This window comes from Budorcas taxicolor, chromosome 5 (assembly GCF_023091745.1).
Source record: "Budorcas taxicolor isolate Tak-1 chromosome 5, Takin1.1, whole genome shotgun sequence".
Taxonomy (NCBI): Eukaryota; Metazoa; Chordata; class Mammalia; order Artiodactyla; family Bovidae; genus Budorcas; species Budorcas taxicolor.
The window spans coordinates 88312776-88336774 of record NC_068914.1 but is presented as its reverse complement, the minus strand read 5'-3'; the positions used below and the strand labels follow the sequence as shown (position 1 = coordinate 88336774).

The following is a 23999-nucleotide window of genomic DNA, read 5'->3' as shown; positions in this document are numbered from 1 at the left end:
TAATGACAGGGGTTTAATCTATTGCACCTGTGACTTCCAAGGCAGGTCCCTCTGTTTTAGCATCTTCTGTTTGCTGGTCTCTTCAGTGTCTGATTTCCACCCTGTCACAAGGGGGCGTTGGTGGACACCTTTTTTAGGTTCACTTGTTCAGTTGCGCTGTGGGGAGGGAGGGACGCTGCTAACAAATAACACTGGCATGTGCTCGCAGTGCCTCAGCCACACTGGGCCTGCCCCCGCTCACGGTGCATGTACCCTCCCTGCCCACACTGCTCAGGCTCTAGGTTGCTCTGCCGGAAACCGTCCAAGGCTGGCCCTGGGCTGCATACATCTCCCAGGTCTAAGCCGCTCAGGTTCAGGCGCTCGCGTAGTCCTCCGGCGCAGACTCGGTTGGGTCTGCGTTTTGTGCCCTTCCCAGGTCTGAACAGCTCAGGTGATGGGGTGTTTGGTGAGTGTGGTTGCTGCAACTTATCGCCTCCCCCATCCCTGCCACTTGGTTTTCTGGGTGTACAACTGGTGCACCTTCTCAGGTGGATGTTGACTGTCCAGAACCCCAAAAAGTCTTAGTTAGCAAAGAAGCCTGTTTGCAGTTTGGTAGATAATGTCTCTCTGGGGCTGTGATTGCCCCCTTCCAGCTCTGGCTGCCTGTCACTGGAGGGGGATGGTCTGCAGCCGGCTAGTTCTGTTCAGTCCTTTGTTCTGTGCTCCGGGCCTGGCGGTGTCTTTGGGCTTTTCGCATGGTAGCTGTCCCACAGTCTGGTTTGCTAGCCCAAGTTAGTTTGCTCAGATTGCCCTCGGGACATTCAGGCCAGATCCTTAGTCTATGCAATGCAGCCCACGCCTCCCTGCCCAGCCCCCGCTTGCTAGTGGCAGGTGCAGGCGTCTGCGCTGCTTCTCTGCTGGGGGAGTTACCGTTGGGCTCATGATCTGTGGGTTTTAATTACTTATTTATTTTTCCTCCCTGTTATGTTGCCTTCTGTGCTTCCAAGGCTCGCCACAGACTCGGCAGTGAGAGTGTTTCCTGGTGTTTGGAAACTTCACTGTTTTTAAGACTCCCTTCCCGGGATGGAGCTCTGTCCCTACCTCTTTTGCCTTTTATATTTTTTCCTACCCCCTTTCGAAGACAATGCGTGCTTTTCTGGGTGCCTGATGTCCTCTGCCGGCGTTCAGAAGTTGTTTTGTGGAATTTACTCAGCGTTTAAATGTTCTTTTGATGCATTTGTGGGGGAGGAAGTGGTCCCCCCATCCTATTCCTCCAACATCTTGTCTTCTCTCCCCTTTGTTTGTTTGTTCTTAACAGAGATTGTCCTTTTTGATGTTCAGGTTGTCCCATCTTTGGTTAGTCGGAGTCCTTTTGATACCTCTCCAGTAGTCTTTGATAGCTTTCTTGCTTCCTGGTAAAACAACATGTTCCAAGATCCTTTTGTATATTACTGCCCCAGGCCTGAGTGAGTGAGTGAAGTCACTCAGTCGTGTCCGACTCTTTGCAACCCCATGGACTGTAGCCTACCAGGCTCCTCCCTCCATGGGATTCTCCAGGCAAGGGTACTGGAGTGGGTTGCCATTTCCTTCTCCAGGGGATATTCCCGACCCAGGGATCGAACCCTGGTCTCCTGCATTCCAGGCAGACGCTTTAACCTCTGAGCCACCAGGGAAGTCCTCAGAGTTGCCATTGTTCTTTTTTTGGTAGGATATGATACTGTTTTGGGCATAAGAGGTACACATTGCTCCTGACTTGGTTACTGCTCTTAAACCTTTTCAGTGGATAAAGGTAGGCATTTTTATAAATAGAAGAGATGTTCCTGGTATTTCTCATTCAAATTTAGGACTTCAGAGTTTTAAATTCCTTGATTTTGTATTTGTGTTTCTTTTCTCATATGCTGAAAATTTTAGTTCTGAATGATAGTTTAATCTTATACAATAGTTTCAGAATAGCAGTATCAACATTACTAATATGATTACGGAGAATAGTGTATTATTTTTTTAAATTTCCTTTTGTTCTTAGAATATATGCCACTGGGATATACAGTTTTATTACTGTGTTTTAAAGTCATTTGAAATAGTTCTTCTCAATGTTACAAAGTACCAAAGGGAGTTAGATTCATCTTCTATTTTTAAAGATTTAAGAAAAATATAATTTTGCCTTATGTACATGGTTCCAAGTTCAAATTCATATCTACAAAGTGGGGTACATTTGGAAAAGTCTAGGTTTTATGCCTGTCTCCTCTTCCGGTTCTTGCCCTTTTCCTAAAGATAACTTTTTTAAAAATTAATTTTTGGAATATCCTTCTATTTCTAAAATATAAGTGCATAGAAATATATATAATTACATGCATATAAATTTGTACATTCCCCTTTCTTATATAAAAGGTAGCTTATTATATACTGCTTGTTTTTTAATGTCAGTGTATTCTCAGGTTTCCTTCGTAGCAGTATGTAGGTATCACGCATTTATTTTTGTAGCTATATAGTGCTTCATGATGAGGATGTGCCTGTGTTGGTTCACTCAGTCAGTCTTTTGCTAGTGCCATTGGCCTTATGAATGTATCTTCTTTTTTATTTTGACCATTTATATTGGGATAAAGCCCTGTCAAGTGAGCATGCTGAGTCATAGATTCAGTGACTGTGTCATTTTGTGGATATTGTCAAATTTTCCTCCATAGTGTTTGTGCCATTTTACATTTCCAGAAATGCAAATGCATTCCCACAATGATTCAGTGAGCCTCTCATGTATACAGAGGTGAATTAGGAGTACATGAGATCAAAGAAAAAGTATCATGGTTCCTGATAAAATGTCAGTGTTTAATGAAAACCTCATTTCTCGTGTCGAGTGAATTGACTGATAAACTATATTCACGTGAAAAAGAAATATTCAGGTTTAGATGTTTGCTTTGCTGTATGTGTGTGTATTATGAACAACGAATGAAAAATACTATTTTAGGGAAAGGTAATAAATTAAAATTGAATGTTAAATACTTTAAAGGCCTTGTTGATGTGATCTTCCTTTTGGCATAGTGAATATTTTGGGTAAAAAAGCAAAGTTTAGTTTCATTTTAAGGACTGAAATTACTGTTTACTACAATAAATAAAACATTCATTGGATTTGAAATTTGGTATTTGCAGACTTAATAGTGAGAGTTTTGATTGTCCATATACAGTTGTCCCTGAATACCACCCACAGGGCGTTGGTTTAAAGACTCACTCCCACCCCATATCAGAATTCCCGGGTGCTCAAGTCCCTTATATAAAATAACACGGTATCAACATGTATCCTATGCACATCCTCCCATATACTTAAAATCATCGTTTATAATCCTATAATAACTAATACAGTGTAAATTCTGTGTAAGTAGTTGCCAGTGTGTGGCAAATTCAAGTTTATTTTTTGGAACTTTCTGGAATCTTTATTCTGAATTTTTTCTATCTGAGGGTGTGGAATCCCTGGATATGGAGGGCTGACTGTATGCCTTTGAAGGCCTGATTACAGATTACATGTAATTTTGAGAGTGTATAAATATTTTGTGAAAAAGTTGGCTTAAAGTTCAACATTCAGAAAACGAAGATCATGGCATCTGGTCCCATCACTTCATGGGAAATAGATGGGGAAGCAATGGAAACAGTGTCAGACTTTATCTTTTTGGGCTCCAAAATCACTGTAGGTAGTGACTGCAGCCATGAAATTAAAAGACGCTTACTCCTTGGAAGAAAACTTATGACCAACCTAGATAACATATTCAAAAGCAGAGATATTACTTTGCCAACAAAGGTCCGTTTAGTCAAGGTTATGGTTTTTCCTGTGGTCATGTATGGATGTGAGAGTTGGACTGTGAAGAAAGCTGAGCACCGAAGAATTGATGCTTTTGAACTGTGGTGTTGGAGAAGACTCTTGAAAGTCTCTTGGACTGCAAGGAGATCCAACCAGTCCATCCTAAAGGAGATCAGTTCTGGGTGTTTATTGGAAGGACTGTTGTTGAAGCTGAAACTCCAATATTTTGGCCACTTGATGTGGAGGCTGACTCATTTGAAAGGATCCTGAAGTTGGGTAAGATTGAAGGCAGGAGGAGAAGGGGATGACAGAGGATGAGATGGTTGGATGGCATCACCGACTCAATGGACATGAGTTTAGGTAAACTCCGGGAGATGGTGATGGACAGGGAGGCCTGGTGTGCTACAGTTCATGGGATCACAAAGAGTTGGACACGACTGAGCTTCTGAACTGAACTGACTGAAATATTTTGTCAATTCCATTCCTTCCCACCTTTACTGTGGCCTTGTTGTTCCCTACTTGTCTTATTTTTTTTTAACACTTTTTTATTAAGAATATGAGAGAGTGAAATTTTTCAGTTTAATAATTTTTTTTTTGTATTTTATTATGAAATTATGTGCTGTAGTAGTGCTTGTGTTTGGGATTTTTTCGAGTTTGGGGAAGGTGTTAGTCATGATTATCAAAGTACTGTTGTAATAAAGAAACAATTGAGAAGAGAGATTGAGGTGACGTAGAAGACCTTGATTTTCAGAATAACAAGTTCAGAATTTGTTCTTTAGACAGTGGGAAATCAATAAAAGTTTATAAGATTTCTTTATATTTTTCAAGTGAAAAACTTGAGTGGTACACTTTTTAGTTTTCATGTAAATTTTGTTATATAGTTGTGTAGTTTATGAAATATTTTTTACTTATGGAGAAACTGAAGCATGCATATTACTGTTAATGGCTGACTGATAACATATTTATTGAGTTGTACTCTGTGCCAGATGCATAGTACATTACTAAATACTTTATGTGGGTTTTCTTCCTCAATCCTCACTGCAGCCTAATGAAGGGAGTATTATTATCCTTATTCTCATCCCATTAGAGGGATAACTTAAGGTTTCAATTCAGTTCAGTCACTCAGTTGTGTCACTCCGACTCTTTGCAACCCCATGAATCGCAACACGCCAGGCCTCCCTGTCCATCACCATCTCCCAGAGGTCACTCAAACTCATGTCCATCGAGTCGGTGATGCCATGCAGCCATTTCATCCTCTGTCGTCCCCTTCTCCTCCTGCCCCCAATCCCTCCCAGCATCAGAGTCTTTTCCAATGAGTCAACTCTTCGCATGAGGTGGCCAAAGTACTGAAGTTTCAGCTTTAGCATCATTTCTTCCAAAGAACACCCAGGGCTGATCTCCTTTAGAATGGACTGGTTGGATCTCCCTGCAGTCCAAGGGCCTCCCAAGAGTCTTCTCCAACACCACAGTTCAAAAGCATCAATTCTTCGGCGCTCAGCTTTCTTCACAGTCCAACTCTCACGTCCATACATGACTACTGGAAAAACCATAGCCCTGACTAGACAGACCTTAGTCGGCAGAGTAATGTCTCTGCTTCTCAATATGCTGTCTAGGTTGGTCATAACTTTTCTTCCAAGGAGTAAGCTTTTAATTTCATGGCTGCAGTCACCATCTACAGTGATTTTGAAGCCCAAAAAGATAAAAGTCTGACACTGCTTCCACTGTTTCCCAATCTATTTCCCATGAAGTGATGGGACCAGGTGCCATGATCTTCTTTTTTGAATGTTGAGCTTTAAGCCAACTTTTATCTCTCCTCTTTCACTTTCATCAGGAGGCTCTTTAGTTCCTCTTCACTTTCTGCCATAAGGGTGGTGTCATCTGCATATCTGAGGTTATTGATATTTCTCCCAGCAGTCTTGATTCCAGCTTGTGCTTCTTCCAGCCCAGCGTTTCTCATGATGTACTCTGCATATAAGTTAAATAAGCGGGATGACGATATACAGCCTTGACGTACTCCTTTTCCTATTTGAAACCAGTCTGTTGTTCCATGTCCAGTTCTAACTTGCTTCCTGACCTGCATACAGGATTCTCAAGAGGCAGGTCAGGTGGTCTGGTATTCTCATCTCTTTCAGAATTTTCCACAGTTTATTGTGATCCACACAGTCAAAGGATTTGGCATAGTCAATAAAGCAGAAATAGATGTTTTTCTGGAACCTCTTCCTTTTTCCGTGATCCATCAGATGTTGGCAATTTGATCTCTGGTTCCTGTGCCTTTTCTAAAACCAGCTTGAACATCAGGGAGTTCACGGTTCACGTACTGCTGAAGCCTGGCTTGGAGAACTTTAAGCATGACTTTACTAGCATGTGAAATGAATGCAATTGTGCGATAGTTTGAGCATTCTTTGGCATTGCCTTTCTTTGGGATTGGAATGAAAACTGACCTTTTCCGGTCCTGCTGCCACTGCTGAGTTTTCCAAATTTGCTGGCATATTGAGTGCAGCACTTTCACAGCATCATCTTTCAGGATTTGAAAGAGCTCAACTGGAATTCCATCACCTCCACTAGCTTTGTTCGTAGTGATGCTTTCTTAGGCCCCCTTGACTTCACATTCCAGGATGTCTGGCTCTAGGCGAGTGATCACACCATTGTGATTATCTTGGTCATGAAGATCTTTTTTGTACAGTTCTTCTGTGTATTCTTGCCATCTCTTCTTAATATCTTCTGCTTCTGTTCAGTCCTTACCATTTCTGTCCTTTATCGAGCCCATCTTTGCATGAAATATTCCCTTGGTATCTCTGATTTTTTTGAAGAGATCGCTAGTGTTTCCCATTCTGTTTTTTTTCTCTATTTCTTTGCATTGATCGCTGATGAAGGCTTTCTTATCTTTTCTTGCTATTCTTTGGAACTCTGCATTCAGATGTTTATGTCTTTCCTTTTCTCCTTTGCTTTTTGCTTCTCTTCTTTTCACAGCTATTTGTAAGGCCTCCCCAGACAGCCATTTTGCTTTTTTGCATTTCTTTTTCTTGGAGATGGTCTTGATCCCTCTCTCCTGTACAATGTCACGAACCTTAGTCCATAGTTCATAGGCACTCTGTCTATCAGATCTAGTCCCTTAAATCTATTTCTCACTTCCACTGTATAATCATAAGGGATTTGATTTAGGTCATACCTGAATGGTCTAGTGGTTTTCCCTACTTTCTTCAATTTAAGTCTGAATTTGTCCATAAGGAGTTCATGATCTGAGCCACAGTCAGCCCCTGGTCTTGTTTATGCTGACTGTATAGAGCTTCTCCATCTTTGGCTGCAAAGAATATAATCAATCTGATTTCGCTGTTGACTGTCTGGTGATGTCCACGTGTAGAGTCTTCTCTTGTGTTGTTGGAAGAGGGTGTTTGCTATGACCAGTGCATTCTCTTGGCAAAATTCTATTAGCCTTTGCTCTGCTTCATTCTGTATTCCAAGGCCAAATTTGCCTGTTACTCCAGGTGTTTCTTGACTTCCTGCTTTTGCATTCTAGTCCCTTATAATGAAAAGGACATCTTTTGTGGGTGTTAGTTCTAAAAGGTCTTGTAGGTCTTCATAGAACAGTTCAACTTCAGCTTCTTCAGCGTTACTGGTTGGGGCATAGACTTGGATTCCTGTGATATTGAATGGTTTGCCTTGAAAATGAACAGAGATCATTCGTTTTTGAGATTGCATCCAAGTACTGCATTTTGAACTCTTTGGTTGACCATGATGGCTACTCCATTTCTTCCAAGGGATTCCTGCCCACAGTAGTAGATATAATGGTCATCTGAGTTAAATTCACCCAGTCCAGTCCATTTTAGTTTGCTGATTCCTAGAATGTTGATGTTCACTCTTGCCATCTCCTGTTTGACCACTTCCAATTTGCTTTGATTCATGGACCTAACATTCCAGGTTCCTATGCAATATTGCTCTTTACAGCATCAGACCTTGCTTCTATCACCAGTCACATCCACAGCTGGGTATTGTTTGTTCTTTGGCTCCATCCCTTCATTCTTTCTGCAGTTATTTCTCCATCGGTCTCCAGCAGCATATTGGGGACCTGCTGACCTGGGGAGTTCCTGTTTCAGTATCGTATCATTTTGCCTTTTCATACTGTTCATGGGGTTCTCAAGGCAAGAATACTGAAGTGGTTTGCCTTTCCCTTCTCCAGTGGACCACATTCTCAGGCCTCTCCACCATGACCTGCCCGTTGGGTGGCCCCACAGGGCATGGCTTAGTTTCATTGAATTAGACAAGGCTGTGGTCCTAGTGTGATTAGATTAACTAGTTTTCTGTGAGTGTGGTTTCAGTGTGTCTGCCCTCTGATGCCCTCTTGCAACACCTACCGTCTTACTTGGGTTTTTCTTATCTTGGACGAGGGGTATCTCCTCACCGCCGCCCCTCCTGAACTTGAACGTGGAGTATCTCCTCTCGGCCCTCAGATTTAAGGCTTAGAGAAATGTAATGCATTATCCTGGGCCTATTGGGAACATTATTAGGATAATCAGTGAACTTTGATTGGGGCCTGTTGTTTAGATGGTAATAGTGATCAGTGTTAATGACATTTTGATTTTGGTGATGTGTTACTTAGGATATAGACACTGAGATGTTAAGAGGTAATGCTTATCATGTGTAAAATCTATTCTCAAATGGTTCTAAAATTTTAACAGTTTCATAATGTGGGTGAAATATATATATATATATATCTGCAACTTTTTGTAAATCTGAAATTATTTCAAAATAAAAGAAGAGAAAACACTGAGTCATCCAGTCACGTGTGACTTTCTTTGAAGCAGAACAGAATAGTTCATTGAACCTAGTCTCTCTTACTCCGAGTGTGTGTATTTGTCTGTCTTTACTGCTTCTTCTTTTTCGAACCAAAGACACATATGATAGCAAAGTTAATATCAAGCAAATTTTTATTCATTCCTCATTGTTACTTATTACTTACTTACTGTAACAGTGTTATCCATCACTTTCAAGTTTATTTTGAATCAGATCATTTTCCTTTTATAGTATTTATACTCTGAGGTCACTTATTAAATTTTAAATGTAGTTTTTTTCCTGTTTAATTTTATATTTTATAATGGATTGTTAAACACATTCTATAAATATACATCTTACTTTAATTTTAAATGTCAGTATCTCAAAATATTTTTCTGCTTTTTAATGTAGGTTGTTCTATGATGAGGCTTTTGCTATGGCTAATGACCCCTTGGAAGGCTTCCATGAAGTGAACCTTGCTTCACCTACTTCTCCAGACCTCCTTGCTGTGTATGAACCAGGAACTCAAGAGCAGACTACCTCACCTAGCGTCATCTACCGGCCACATCCTTCAGCTTTGTGCTCCACCCCTATCCAGGCTAATGCCTTAGATGTTTCTGACCTTCCTACACAACCTGTGTATTCCTCCCCAAGACGTTTAAATTGTGCGGAAATATCCAGTGGCAGGTAGGAGAGAATCAAGATGCTTGTTTTAGAGTATTGTATTAAACGAATGAATTTTGCTTGGTTAACTTATTTTAAGTTTTATTATTTTAGAAAATTTGAATAATATAAGGTTGTTTATGAAGAGTAATACATGTTAATGATTAAGAGCAGGGGTCGCAGACTTTTTATGTAAAGGGCCAAATAGCAAATATTTTAGGCTTGTGGGCTACACAGTCTCTGTTTCGACTGCTGGACATGACTACTAAGGTGTAAAAGTAGTCATAAAAGCGAAGTCGCTCAGTCATGTCCGACTCTTGAAACCTTGTGGACTGTAGCCTGCCAGGCTCCTCCATCCATGGGATTCTCCAGGCAAGAATACTGGAGTGGGTTGCCATTTCCTTCTCCAAAAGTAGTCATAGGCAGTATGTAAATGGATAAGCGCCAGTAAAACTTTGTATGTGAACCTTGAATTTTGGATTTTATATAATTTTCTTGAGCCACAAAATATTACTGTTTTGATTATTTTCAACCGTTTGAAAATGTAAAAATCATTTTTGGCTTGTGGGCCTTCAGGGAACAGGTGGCAGGCTGGATTGATTCTACAGTTAGTTTGCAGACCCCTGTTCTAGAGTTTCACTATCGAATAGAACTTTCTGGCATGATGAAAATATTCTCTGTGGCTATGATGGCTATGAAGGACTTGAAATGTTGTTGCTTTGGCTCTGGACATACTATTAATTAGTTCTGGTGGTGAACAAATTGGATAATGCAGTTATAGGCATGTGTGTTTATGCCAGTTAATACTTGTGCACTTGCTGATGTTTGTTTGAACTCTCCCTTACAGCATCCATGGTACAGATCCAGCACCTTGTTCTACCTCTGGAGTCACAGCTGGGTTACTTAAACTAACTACAAGAAAGGACAACTGTAGTGCAGAGAGGGAGTTTTTACAGGGTGCTACTATAACAGAAGCTTGTGATGGCAGTGATGATATTTTTGGGTTGAGTACTGATAGTCTGTCCCGCTTACGAAGCCCATCTGTTTTGGAAGTTAGAGAAAAGGGCTATGAAAGATTAAAAGAAGAACTTGCAAAAGCTCAGAGGGTAAGCAAAAATATATTTTATTCTTCTATATGTTACATTGAAAATGAATATTTGTCCATGGGGGGCAACTCAAGTGAAATCATTATAGTTCTACACTTTTCTTTTGCATATGCGCAGTCTCAGTTGCTGTTGGGCAGCATTTAGGAATCTGGGAATTGGTCTCAATAGTAAAGAAGCTCATCCAAGAATACGAACGGAAGAAAAGAGACTCTAATTCTTTTTTCCCCCTTTCCTTCTCTTGCATTTTCTGTAGTGCAGATTTGGGGAGCTACATTCTGTGTGTGGATTTTTTTCCTCTCTACACGTGGTTGATTTTGTGATTATTTACTTGAAGCCATTAGATCCAAGTCATTATATTTTGAGGAATAGTTTTAGTAATAATGCTGTGCTATTCAGCTAAATTTGAATGTTTTCTGTATCTTAACTTGGAGATTTGTCTTTTTTCATAATTTGTTCTATTTCTCACTTGCTCATCTTTTACATTTCTGATATTCCCAAATTTGTGACTAAATTTCTTTCTTTTTCTGAGTCTGTAATTAAACTTTAAAGGGACATTTGTAGCACCAAGTATTTATACATTAGAGAAAAGGAAAAGTTTCAAATCAACAATCTAGTCCCCCACTTTAAGAAACTAGAAAAAGATGAGCAAAATAAAACCAGAAGCAAGCAGAAGGAAGAAAATAATAAAAAGCAGAAACAATGAAATTGGTAACATAGAAAGTAGAGAAAATGAACAAAACAAAGCGCTGGTTCTTTAAAAAGATCAATAAAGTTGACAAGCCTCTAACAAAACCAAAAAAAAACAAGAATAGAAGACACAATAGCAAGAATGAAATAGGGGATATCACTACAGACCCTGCAGAAGTTAAAAGTAGTAAAGAAATAATACAAGCAGCTCTAGGTATATAGATTTCACACTAAGGTGAAATGGACCAATTCACATTTAGAAAGTTGAGAAGATAGGGAAATCATTCTATAACATAATTTCCACATATTATGACATTTTACAAATATATATTCCCATTTTCTCCCCCAACAGACTTGTTTCTCAGGAGTATAACACTGATTTTGGTATCCCTGGTGCCTAGCATAATAAGGTACAATGCCTGGTGTGTATATGTCTCTATAAATGCTTCAGTGGATGGCTGATGGTTAAGCAGCCATAAAGAGACATTAAAACATTTTGGTTGAATATATCAGAAAGAAAAATCAATATTATTTTAAACTTTTCCCTAAAGGTAGGGGGTGTGCTGAGATGTAGTTATATTTGGCCTATGTCATCTGGCTCAGACTCTTTTGTCTTAGCACAGAATATTAAGTGAAGTCACAATTTATATAGAGGTGAACTATTGGACATATATATCCAAGTTTGAGAATACATTGTGGTTACTTATTCATCAGGATATATTGCTAACTTCTTAGCTCAGATTGAAAATTTGTTAGTTTGTTGTATTTAGAAGTACTGTTGACATAATTGAAATGATAATGATGTGCGAATACATGCAAATGGTGAATTCTGTTATGAAGAATACAAGATAGTATTGATATTTAGAGCTTAAGACTTGTAAAGGACTGTTGAATATGAAAATATTTCCTGGATTATAGCAACATGTGAATCAAAATTATGTCAGTAGTCATTCTTTTTATTTTGATGATTAAGAGTGGTTAAACAGTTCCCATTTTTCCATCCTTTTACTTTTAATCTGTTTTTGTCTCCCTGTTTAAAGTGGGTTTTCTTGTAGGCAGCACGCCATTAGATCTTGTTTTTAATCCTTTCTAATAATCTCTGCCTTTTAATTGGTGTGCTTATGTTAGACTATTTACATTTAATGTGATATAGTTTGGTTTAAATCTGCCAATTTGTTTTCCGTTTGTCTCTTATGTTTCTTTCTCCGCTTTCCCTTTATGCCTTTTGGATTAATTCTGTATATTTTGTAATTTCATCTTTGCTCTGTTGGCTTATCAGTTATATGTTTTTGCTAATTTCATAATTGCTTTAGGGTTTATTGTATGCATCTTTAATCAGTCTCTACTTTCTAGTGATATTATACTACTTCATATATAAGAACTTACAAAAATATATTTGACCCTTGGACAATGTGGATTCAGGGGCACTGACCCCTGTTGTTGAAAATCTGCACATGAATTTCCAGTCAGCCCTTTATATATATAGTTCCACACCCTTGGAGTCAATCAGTCATGGATTGTGTGGTACTGTAATTTGTATTTATTGAAAAAATAATCCACATTTAAATGGACATGTGCAGTTCAAACCCGTGTTGTTCAGAGGTCAAGTGTACTTTTATTTCCCCCTTTCAGTTTTTATGCTATGATTACCATATATTTTACTTCTTCATATATTTTAAATTTCAGGATACATTTAGCTTACTTTTTCATTAAACAATTGGTTATTTTTAAAGGGATTTAAAAATCCATATGCATGCTATGCATGCTAAGTCACTTTAGTTGTGTCTGACTCTCTGCGACCCTACAGACTGTAGCCCACCAGGCTCGTCTGTCCATGAGATTCTCCAGGCAAGAATACTGGAGTGGGTTGCCATGCCCTCCTCCAGGGGATCTTCCCAACTCAGGGATTGAACCTGTGTCTCTTTTGTCTGCCTACATTTACAGGCAGACTAGTGCCACCTGGGAAGCCCGTTGAAATTGTCAGAATCCTTATATTTACCCATGTAGTTAACATTTATAGTGCTTTTCATTCCCTTATGTGGATCCAGAATTTCCATCTCATAACATTTTCCTTCTACTTGAAGGGCATCCTTTTAACATTTTTTGTTGTATGCTGCTGATAAATTTTTTTTAACTACTGTGTATCTTGAAAGATCTTTTTTTCATCTTTGTTTTTGAAATGTATTTTCACCAGCTAAAGCATATCAGGTTGATAATTTTTTTCTACCAGTATCATTATTTTGAAGGTATTGTTCCATTGTGGTCTAGCTTGTACTGTTTCTCATGAGACGTCAACTGTTATCCTTACTTTTGTTTCTCTGTACAGTGATGTGATAGTTCTCTCTATCATTAGCTGCAAATGATTTGATTATGGTATGCCTTCTTGTAGTCCTCTTCAGGTTTCTTGAGCTTGGAATTTGTTGATCTTCTTAAGTGCGTAGGTTGCTTGTTTTTTTCATAGAAATTGGGAAATTTGGCCATTACTTCTTCAAAGCATTTACATACCTCCTCTATCTCTCCTCTCCTTTGGGACTCCAGTTACATGCACATTCAATTCAGTTCAGTCGCTCAGTCTTGTCCGACTCTGCGACCCCATGAATCACAGCACGCCAGGCCTCCCTGTCCATCACCAACTCCCGGAGTTCACCCAAACTCATGTCCATCGAGTTGGTGATGCCATGCAGCCATTTCATCATCTGTTGTCCCCTTCTCCTCCTGCCCCCAATCCCTCCCAGCATCAGAGTCTTTTCCAATGAGTCAACTCTTTGCATGAGGTGGCCAAAGTATTGGAGTTTCAGCTTCAGCATTAGTCCTTCCAATGAATACCCAGGACTGATCTCCTTTAGAATGGACTGGTTGGATCTCCCTGCAGTCCAAGGGACTCTCAGGAGTCTTCTCCAACACCACAGTTCAAAAGCATCAATTCTTCGGCGCTCAGCTTTCTTCACAGTCCAACTCTCACATCCATACATGACCACAGGAAAAACCATAGCCTTGACTAGACGGACCTCTGTTGACAAAGTAATGTCTCTGCTTTTGAATATGCTATCTGGGTTGGTCATAACTTTTCTTCCAAGGAGTGAGTGTCTTTTAGCTTCATGGCTGCAATCACCATCTGCAGTGATTTTGGAGCCCCCAAAAATAAAGTCTGACACTGTTTCCACTGTTTCCCCATCTATTTCCCATGAAGTGATGGGACCAGAAGCCATGATCTTAGTTTTCTGAATGTTGAGCTTTAAGCCAACTTTTTCACTTTCCTCTTTCACTTTCATCAAGAGGCTTTTTAGTTCCTCTTCACTTTCTGCCATAAGGGTGGTGTCATCTGCAATCTGAGGTTATTGATATTTCTCCTGGCCGTCTGATTCCAGCTTGTACTTCTTCCAGCCCAGCATTTCTCATGATGTACTGTGCATATAAGTTAAATAAGCAGGGTGACAATATACATCCTTGACGTATTCCTTTTCCTGTTTGGAACTGGTCTGTTGTTCTATGTCCAGTTCTAACTGTTGCTTCCTGACCTGCATACAGGTTTCTCAAGAGGCAGGTCAGGTGGTCTGGTATCCCCATCTCTTTCAGAATTTTCCACAGTTTCTTGTGATCCACACAGTCAAAGGCTTTGGCATAGTCAATAAAGCAGAGATAGGTGTTTTTCTGAAACTCTTTTGCTTTTTTGATGACCCAGCAGATGTTTGCAATTTGATCTCTGGTTCCTCTGCCTTTTCTAAAACCAGCTTGAACATCAGGGAGCTCACGGTTCACGTATTGCTGAAGCCTGGCTTGGAGAATTTTGAGCATGACTTTACTAGCATGTGAGATGAGTGCAATTGTGCAGTAGTTTGAGCATTCTTTGGCATTGCCTTTCTTTGGGATTGGAATGAAAACTGACCTTTTCCAGTCCTGTGGCCACTGCTGAGTTTTCCAAATTTGCTGGCATATTGAGTGCAGCACTTTCACAGCATCATCTTTCAGGATTTGAAAGAGCTCAACTGGAATTCCATCACCTCCACTAGCTTTGTTCATAGTGATGCTTTCTAAGGCCCACTTGCTTTCACATTCCAGGATGTCTGGCTCTAGGTGAGTGATCACACCATCGTAATTATCTTGGTCATGAAGATCTTTTTTGTACAGTTCTTCTGTGTATTCTTGCCACCTCTTCTTAATATCTTCTGCTTCTGTTAGATGCATACCATTTCTGTCCTTTATCGAGCCCATCTTTGCATGAAATGTTCCCTTGGTATCTCTAATTTTCTTGAAGAGATCTCTAGTCTTTCTCATTCTCTTGTTTCCCTCTATTTCTTTGCATTGATCACTGAGGAAGGCTCTCTTATCTCTCCTTACTATTCTTTGGAACTCTGCATTCAGATGCTTATATCTTTCCTTTCCTCCTTTGCTTTTCACTTCTCTTCTTTTCACAGCTATTTGTAGGCATCCTCAGACAGCCATTTTGCTTTTTTGCATTTCTTTTCCATGGGGGATGGTCTTGATCCCTGTCTCCTGTACAATGTCACGAACCTCCTTCCATAGTTCATCAGGCACTCTGTCTATCAAATCTAGTCCCTGAAATCTATTTCTCACTTCCACTGTATAATCATAAGGGATTTGATTTATGTCATAAGTGAATGATCTAGTGGTTTCCCCCACTTTCTTCAATTTAAGTCTGGATTTGGTAATAAGGAGTTCATGATCTGAGCCACAGTCAGCTACAGGTCTTGTTTTTGCTGACTGTATAGAGCTTCTCCATCTTTGGCTGCAAAGAATATGATCAATCTGATTTTGGTGTTGACCATCTGGTGATGTCCATGTGTAGAGTCTTCTCTTGTGTTGTTGGAAGAGGGTGTTTGCTATGACCAGTGCATTCTTTTTGCAAAACTCTATTAGCCTTTGCCCTGCTTCATTCTGTATTCCAAAGCCAAATTTGCCTGTTCTCCAGGTGTTTCTTGACTTCCTACTTTTGCATTCCAGTCCTCTATAATGAAAAGGACATCTTTTGTGGGTGTTAGTTCTAAAAGGTCTTGTAGGTCTTCATAGAATGGTTCAACTTCAGTTTCTTCAGCATTACTGGTTGGGGCATAGACTTGGATTCCTGTGATATTGAATGGTTTGCCTTGGAGACGAACAGAGATCATTCTGTCATTTTTGAGATTGCATCCAAGTACTGCATTTTGAACTCTTTTGTTGACCATGATGGCTACTCCATTTCTTCTAAGGGATTCCTGCCCACAGTAGTAGATATAATAATGGTCATCTGAGTTAAATTCACCCATTCCAGTCCATTTTAGTTCACTGACTCCTAGAATGTCAATGTTCACTCTTGCCATCTCCTGTTTGACCACTTCCAATTTGCCTTGATTCATGGAGCTGACATTCCAGGTTCCTATGCAGTATTGCTCTTTACAACATCAGACCTTGCTTCTATCACCAGTCACATCCACAGCTGGGTATTGTTTGTTATTTGGCTCCATCCCTTCATTCTTTCTGGAGTTATTTCTCCACTGATCTCCAGTAGCATGTTGGGCACCTACTGACCTGGGGAGTTCCTCTTTCGGTATCCTGTCATTTTTCCCTTTCATACATGCACATTAGACTGCTTAAAGTTGTCCCATAAGTCACTGGTAATCTATTCATTCATTTTTTTAATCTTTTTTTCTCTCTGTTTAATTGTGATTGATTTCTATTGCTGTGTGTTCAGTATCACTATTTTTTTCTCATCTGTTGTATCTAATATGTTAATTCTATACAGTGAATTATTATTATTTTTTTTAATCACAGATGTGGTAGTCTTCATCACTGAAAGTTTGATTGGATCTTTTAAGTATTTTACTTAACGTCCTTTGTCTTAGCTTCTTAAACATATGCAATACAGTTTAATAACATGTAATCCATATGTACTAATGCTTTTATCTCTTCAGGTGATAAGCTGAAACAACTGATAGGCATCATTATATTATTTCCCATTTCTGGAGGATCACTTTTTTTTTTGCCTGCATCCAGTGTCTTAAAAATCTTTTCATATGTTTTTTTCCTGTTTTTTAGTTGTTTCAGGCAGGTTGGTTAATATGATCCCTGTTATTCTGTCTTGATTGAGAGTGAAAGTTCTGTTTGTTTGTTTGTATCAATTGCTCTGCCCTATCCTAGTTAACCACAACTGTGATGTCTATACTTACACTTCAGTAATTTTGAGCTTCACAAGGATTGGGATTACATGTGTTTTTGCTCATGATTATATCTTGAGCACATAAAAGGTTCTCAACACATCTGTTGATTAAGCGAATATATGCATGCATTACACTGTTGTGTAAGTATACACATACAGAATATATTAGTTAGGGATGTGCTAGCTCCTTGTGTTCAGTCGCTCAGTCATGTCTGACTCTTTGCGACCCCATGAATTGCAGCACGCCAGGCCTCCCTGCTTCTTGTGAGGTACCCCTAGATTTTAGTGACTTACCATGGTAGAAGTTCATTTTTATTCACTCAGCACTTTTAAGCAGATGTTCATAGTTCATAGGCAGTTCTTTGTGAAATAATTCAGGAATCTGTGTTTCTTCTATCTTGGATCTTTGTGATCTTTTAGGGTTTTATTATCTGTATCTAACCTGTGAGATGAAGGGTAAAGAAGAGTTGGAGAAAGCATGCCTGCTTCTAAAAAACTTGAACTTAGAAGTGATACACCTAACTTTTACTCATATTTCTTTGGTGTGAGCCAGTTTCATGCTGACACTTAAATGTGTGATGGACTGGGAAATGTAGTCATTGGTGGGGCAACAGCTTCCCAGCACAAACCCGTACTGTACATAGGGAGACCAAATGTGTGGTGATTGAGTTTCAGGCGCAGAGATGCACTTGAGATAGTGATGTAGTCCTTCACTTCTTGTGATGTAGGCCAGTCTTTTCTTCTGGCCTTCTAAGATCATTGCTGAAGAACAGCCCTTGGTGGAATCCTGAGGCAGAAGTTGGGTTTTAGTACATGCTTTTTAAAATTTAGATTCCTGAGTCGACCCCAGATTCTGTTGAAAAAGAATTATTGTATTGAGGCTGGAGGATATGCATGTTCAATAAACTATCCTGTTGATTCTTTTTTTTTTTTTTTCCTTTTTCAGTTGAAGTATAGTTGATTCACAGTGTTTCTATTAGTTTCTGGTATACATATTCTTTCTCTGATTCTTATATTCTTTTGATTCTTCTATTCACTAAGGTGTGAGACCTACTGGTATAAGGTGTTACTTTTAACTTTTAATTATTCTTCCTTAAAAGAAAATGAAAATGACTTAGGAAATAAAATTCAGTGGAATATTATAGCTTGTAGTCAGAGAAAGTCATTTGAAACACATACTTCTACAAATCCATGTTTGGCATGGCCCTACTAACTGTGACCAGGATTGTTTATAAACATTTACTGTGTTCTTTAATGAAAAAACATTTCTTGAGTAACCAGTGTACTTAAAGGTTTATGAGGGCCTGTAGAGGGAAAAATAAATTAAGACTTTACTCGTAAAGATGTTTACTAGTTGGGGAAAAAAGACATGTATATGTGGTAATGTTTCATTGATTCTGAATTGTACGTTTTCCTTCATTTTAACATCTGTGAAGTCAGTATGAGTTTTAAAATTGCTCCCAGCTAGGCAACAGTCATGACAATTGTCATTGTCTGCTTGTGCGTGAACTTGCTTATAGCTGTTCATGTTGTTATTAAATCAGTGGAATTTATGCGAGTTGAGTGCTGTATTTGATACTGTGAATTACTGGGTTAAAAATCTTAAAAGGATCTCACTATGATATGACATCAAAACAAAGAGAAAGGTACAAAAGAGAATGACATATGATAAAAATTTGTGTCTCCATCAGTTTAAAAGACTTCTTCCTGTAGAGTACAAAACGAAAATTCTAACTGAAAAAAAAAAAAAACCTCATCAGATGATAGTTTCATTGCCAGAATTTTTTTCTCTTGATATATAAAATTTTTATCTTAAGAATAGTGTTAAATTTGACAGCATATACTTAGAGTCCTGATTTTCTGTTTTAAATGTCTCTTAAGTTTCTTTTCTCTAATAACTGCTACTCTAAGTTTGTGTCTTGTCTGTTGCCTAAAATATTGCAGTAATTAACTGTTTTCCCTGTCTTAATTTTTTTTTAACCTAGCACATTGTTCAAGTTACTGTTTCGAATTGCAATCTGATTGTCACTATGATGTTTAAAATCCTTCAGTGACTTTCCATCGCCCTTGAGATGATATTCTCTTTTCTTTAAAGTTCTACTTTCTTAGCCAAGGTTTCTCAGGACTCACCATAAACCTCATTTTCTGGCATTATCTAAGTATGGCATCCACCCTTCCCTGTCTTTAGCTACTGTAGCTTACACTGTTTTAGTCTTTACATTTGGCAAGCTCCTACTTTTTCTAGTATGTGCATATCACTATGATAGTCCTTATCAGGACTTTTCCTTGTGAATCTGTTCCTTGTGAATCCATTTAAATATTTGTTCCTGTTTCTTTTTCCTTGTGAATCTATTTAGGTATTTGCCACTGTTAGTAGGCTATGGCTTTGTGAAAAGCATGAAGCAGGCCTCCTTCCTTTTATCTTTCCAGACCCTTGATGAATACCTGATGAATTGTTAACACAAAATTAGTGTTTGTTGAAGGAGTTAATTTCATATAGCTGTATTACAGTACAAGGTACTGATAATGAAAAGTACAAGTGACCTTTTAAAAAGTATTCACATGAAATACAAACTTGAGTTCATACAGGTAGATTGAGTTGGATCTAGAAGCATAAAGAGTCGAACGTTTATGGCAGTCCAGATGGGTGAGATCAAATTGGGAAACGAAACAGGAACAAATCAGAACAGTTTAACTCTAGTTTTAGAGTGTGGATCAAGTGTAGTAACTCTGAGGAGGGAAAGTGAGCACATGTTGTAGAGGGTCTTCAGTATCAGGTGAGGTTTACTGTGGTAGATGGTAGGGAACCATTCAAGAAGGTGCCGTTGTGAATGATATATGTATTGCTCTAAGGGCTGGAAGCTTCTCAAAGAACAGTGCCTTACTTGGTTTTGGTATCCTGAAGGGTTACCATATAGTAGGAAATGTTGAATGGATTGACTCAGTTTCATATATAATTATAAAATTGTGAAATTTTAGAGTTCAGAAGGACTTGGTGTTCAATTTATGCGTTTACAGATTTATAAACTCAGGGAGAATTGGGATCCTTATGATGACTTCCTGCTTTCTCTTCAGTAACATAATGTCTTTTTTCCTATTTATTTGGATCTACTTTTGTATTTTGTATATGAGAGTATTTTAAAGTTTTCATTTTGTGTTGTAGACTTTAGCATTATGAAGTTTCTTTTATCTTCTTTAATGACTTCTGCCCTGTGTCTGATATCAGTATTGAGGTCTCTATTTTGTTTTTATTTGATTTATATTTTTTAGTACACTTCTAACCAGCCTTTTATTTTTAACCAGTCTGAATTACTTATTTTAGGTGTATCTCTTGTATAGAGACTGGAGATGGATTTTGCTCTTTTAGCTAGTCTGAAAATAATTTTCTTTTAATAAGTGAGTTATGCACATATATGTTTATTGAAAAAAAAATGCTGTATTTAGGCTTGTTTCTGTCACTTAGCTTTCAGATGTCTAATCTGTGCGTATATAGATCTTTTCACTATGTGTACTGTTTTCTTTGGGTTCTCTTCCTTTTTTTAATGTTTTCCTTTTTTGTATTTTGGAAGGTTTGATTTCTAGTCTAGTTGTTATCTTTAATCAAAGAATTTCTCTTAGCCTTTCTTTAGATACTGACTTTGTTCCCTACTATAAGTAGCACTGTAAAATTTTCTAGTAACTGTTTCTTTCCTTTGCCTCTATCATTTAATTCTAGTTTAATTTCTATGGGGTTAAATATGTTCAGATTTATACTAATTGATTTATGAGCTTCAAATTGTATCCCTTTATTCCCAGTTAATATTTAAGAAGTTAGTGAATTTGATTTCTTTCTCCTATTCTGCTGGGGTTTTTTGTGTGTATTTTTACATTTCTAAGGCTTATAATATTTATGTAACTTTTCTCAACTTGCAGTTCAGTTTAGTCGCTCAGTCATGTCTGACTCTTTGCAACCCCATGAATCACAGCACACCAGGCCTCCCTGTCCATCATCAACTCCCGGAGTTCACTCAAACTCATGTCCATCGAGTTGGTGATGCCATCCAACCATCTCATCCTCTGTCGTCCCCTTCTCCTCCTGCCCCCAATCCCTCCCAGCATCAGAGTCTTTTCCAATGAGTCAGCTCTTCGCATGAGGTGGCCAAAGTACTGGAGTTTTAGCCTCAGCATCAGTCCTTCCAAAGAACACCCAGGGCTGATCTCCTCTAGAATGGACTGGTTGGATCTCCTTGCAGTCCAAGGGACTCTCAGGAGTCTTCTCCAACACCAAAGTTCAAAAGCATCAATTCTTCGGCGCTCAGCTTTCTTCACAGTCCAACTCTCACATCCATACATGACTACTGGAAAAACCATAGCCTTGACTAGATGGACCTTTGTTGGCAAAGTAATGTCTCTGCTTTTGAATATGCTATCTAGGTTCCTTATAACTTTCCTTCCAAGGAGTAAGCATCTTTTAATTTCATGGCTGCAATCACCATCTGCAGCCAAATTCTCAACTTTATTCCCATTTTAAAAAAACAGACTTTTTAAAGATCAGTTTTAGGTTCATAGGAGAATTGAGAGGAAAGTACAGAGCTGCCATAAGTTCCCTTTCCTCACATATGCATAGCCACTCCCATTATGAACATCTTGCCCCAGAATGATACATTCGTTAAAATTGGTAAACCCAAATTGACATGTGATTACCCCCCCATTTACATTAGTGTTTACATTAGGATTCACTTTTGGTGTTGTACTTTCTGTGGGTTTTGACTAAAATATAATGATGTATATCTGTCATTATAGCATATGAATAGTTTCACTGCCCTAAAAATCCTCTGTGGTGATAGTGTATTCATTAAGTCATGCCTGACTCTTGCAAACCCATGGACTGTAGCCTGTCAGGTTATTCTGTCCGTGGGATTCTCCAGGCAAGAATACTGGAGTGGGTTGTCATTTCCTTCTCCAGGTAATCTTTCCAACCCAGGAATCAAACCCAGGTCTCCTGCATTGCAAAAATCCTCTATGTTCTACCTATTCATCCCTCCCTACTTCTTAGTCCCTGGCAGCCCACTGATCTTTTATCATCTCCATAGTTTTCCCTTTTTCAGAATGTCATATAGTTGGAATCATACAGCATGCAGCCTTTTAAGACTAGATTCTTTTATTTAGTCATGCACTTCTTTTCCTCCATGTCTTTTCATGGCTTGATAGCTCATTTCCATTTAATGCTGAGTAATGGTTTGTTGTTTGGATATACCACAGTTTAATTATTCATCCACTTAACTGAAGCATATTTGGTTGCTTCCAAGTTTGGCACTTATGAATGTATACACATCTGTGTGCAGGCTTTTGGGTGGATATGTTTTCAGTTCCTTTGGGTAATACCAAGGAGTATGATTACTGGATCATGTGGTAAGAATATGTTTGGTTTTGCAAAAAAAATTGCTGAAAGTCTTCCAAAGTGGCTGCACCATTTTATATTCTCACAAGCAATGTATGAGAATTCCTGTTGTCTCCCATCCTTGTCAGTATATATTGTTGCAGTTCTGCTTTTTGGTCATTCTAATAGGTGTATGGTGGAATCATGTTGTTGCTGTAGTTTGCATTTCCCTGGTGACATATAATATGGAACATCTTTTCATGTGCTCATTTGACATCTCTATAACTTTGGCAAGGTGTCTTTTCAGATCCTTTGCACACTTTTTAATCAAATTGTTTTCTTACTGTTGAGTTTTAAGATTTCTTTGTATATTTTGGTTAACAGTCCTTTATCAGATGTCTTCTGCAAATATTTTCTCCCAGTCTGTGTCTTGTCTTTTCATTTTTGTGTATCCTCATCTTTTATTTGTAGTTCTACAGTTAAATACATTTGTTTCTCATTCCCTGTCCTTAATGTTAAAGCTTCTCCTTTTTTTTTCTTGATTGTATGAAACTCATTCAACTGCTTGATTAGTCTGGAAAGCTCATGGGAGATATAGTTTCTAAAGTGTGACAGGTTTGTAACTTTTAATCTCTGGTCTTACATTTGAAGGATACTTTGACTGGATATAAAATTCTCAACTCACCTTTTTTTCCCTTGAGTATCTTAAAAACGTGACTCCATTGTTAGCATAAAATGCTGTTGAAATTTGATACCTATCTGATTTTCTTTACCTTGTAGCTGACTTGGCTTTCTGTTTAACTTTTTTATAATGGTAACTTCACATATCTTTTTTTTTTCTCTTTCATGTTTAAATGAATTGGATTTTCCAAGAGTTTGTGCCCCCACATCAGGCACTTCAACACCTGGGATCTGCAATGGAGAGATAAGCCCCAAAGCATTTGGCTTTGAAAATCACTGGGACTTATGTCCAGGAGACCCAAAAGCTCTAGGGAACTGAGATTCCAATCTGAAAGACTCACATGCAGACTCACCCTGAGACCCAGCACAAAAGCAACAGTTTGAAAATTACCTAGATCATAAGTGAGGGAGATTCACTTGTAATCTTAAAACCTCCACCAGAGGGCTGGGGGGATATTGGGACTCTGTGGGAATGGAAGTGCTTTCACTTCTGGTGCTCCCTTCCACGTAACTGCTGATCTGTGGTCTAGGCACTGTATCCACATTTTCTCAGGGTCTAAGATTTGTGGAGATTCCCGTTTACTTAGTTTTGTTGAAGATGTAGTCATTGGGGTCTTCTGATATCCCAGTTGGTATATTTGGTTTTTAGGAGTTGTTCAGTCACCAAGTCATGTCTAACTCTTTGTGACCCCATGGACTGCAGCACACCAGGCTTCCCTGTCCTTCACCATCTCTTGGAGTTTGCCCAAGTTCATGTGTATTGAATCGGTGATGCCATCCCACCATCTCATCCTCTGTTGCCTTCTTCTGCCTTCA

General features: G+C 38.7%; 1 protein-coding gene across 1 annotated transcript in view; it reads left to right on the top strand.

Annotated features, from left to right (window-relative positions):
- The window catches only part of RAB3IP (RAB3A interacting protein), a 68009-nt gene that overhangs the window by 20730 nt on the left and 23280 nt on the right, over window positions 1–23999 (top strand). Inside the window, exons 2-3 of the mRNA XM_052640418.1 lie at window positions 8945–9220; window positions 10044–10302. Coding sequence (XP_052496378.1) covers window positions 8970–9220; window positions 10044–10302 — 510 coding nt within the window. The 5' untranslated portion in view covers window positions 8945–8969. The remainder of the gene's footprint in view (window positions 1–8944; window positions 9221–10043; window positions 10303–23999) is intronic.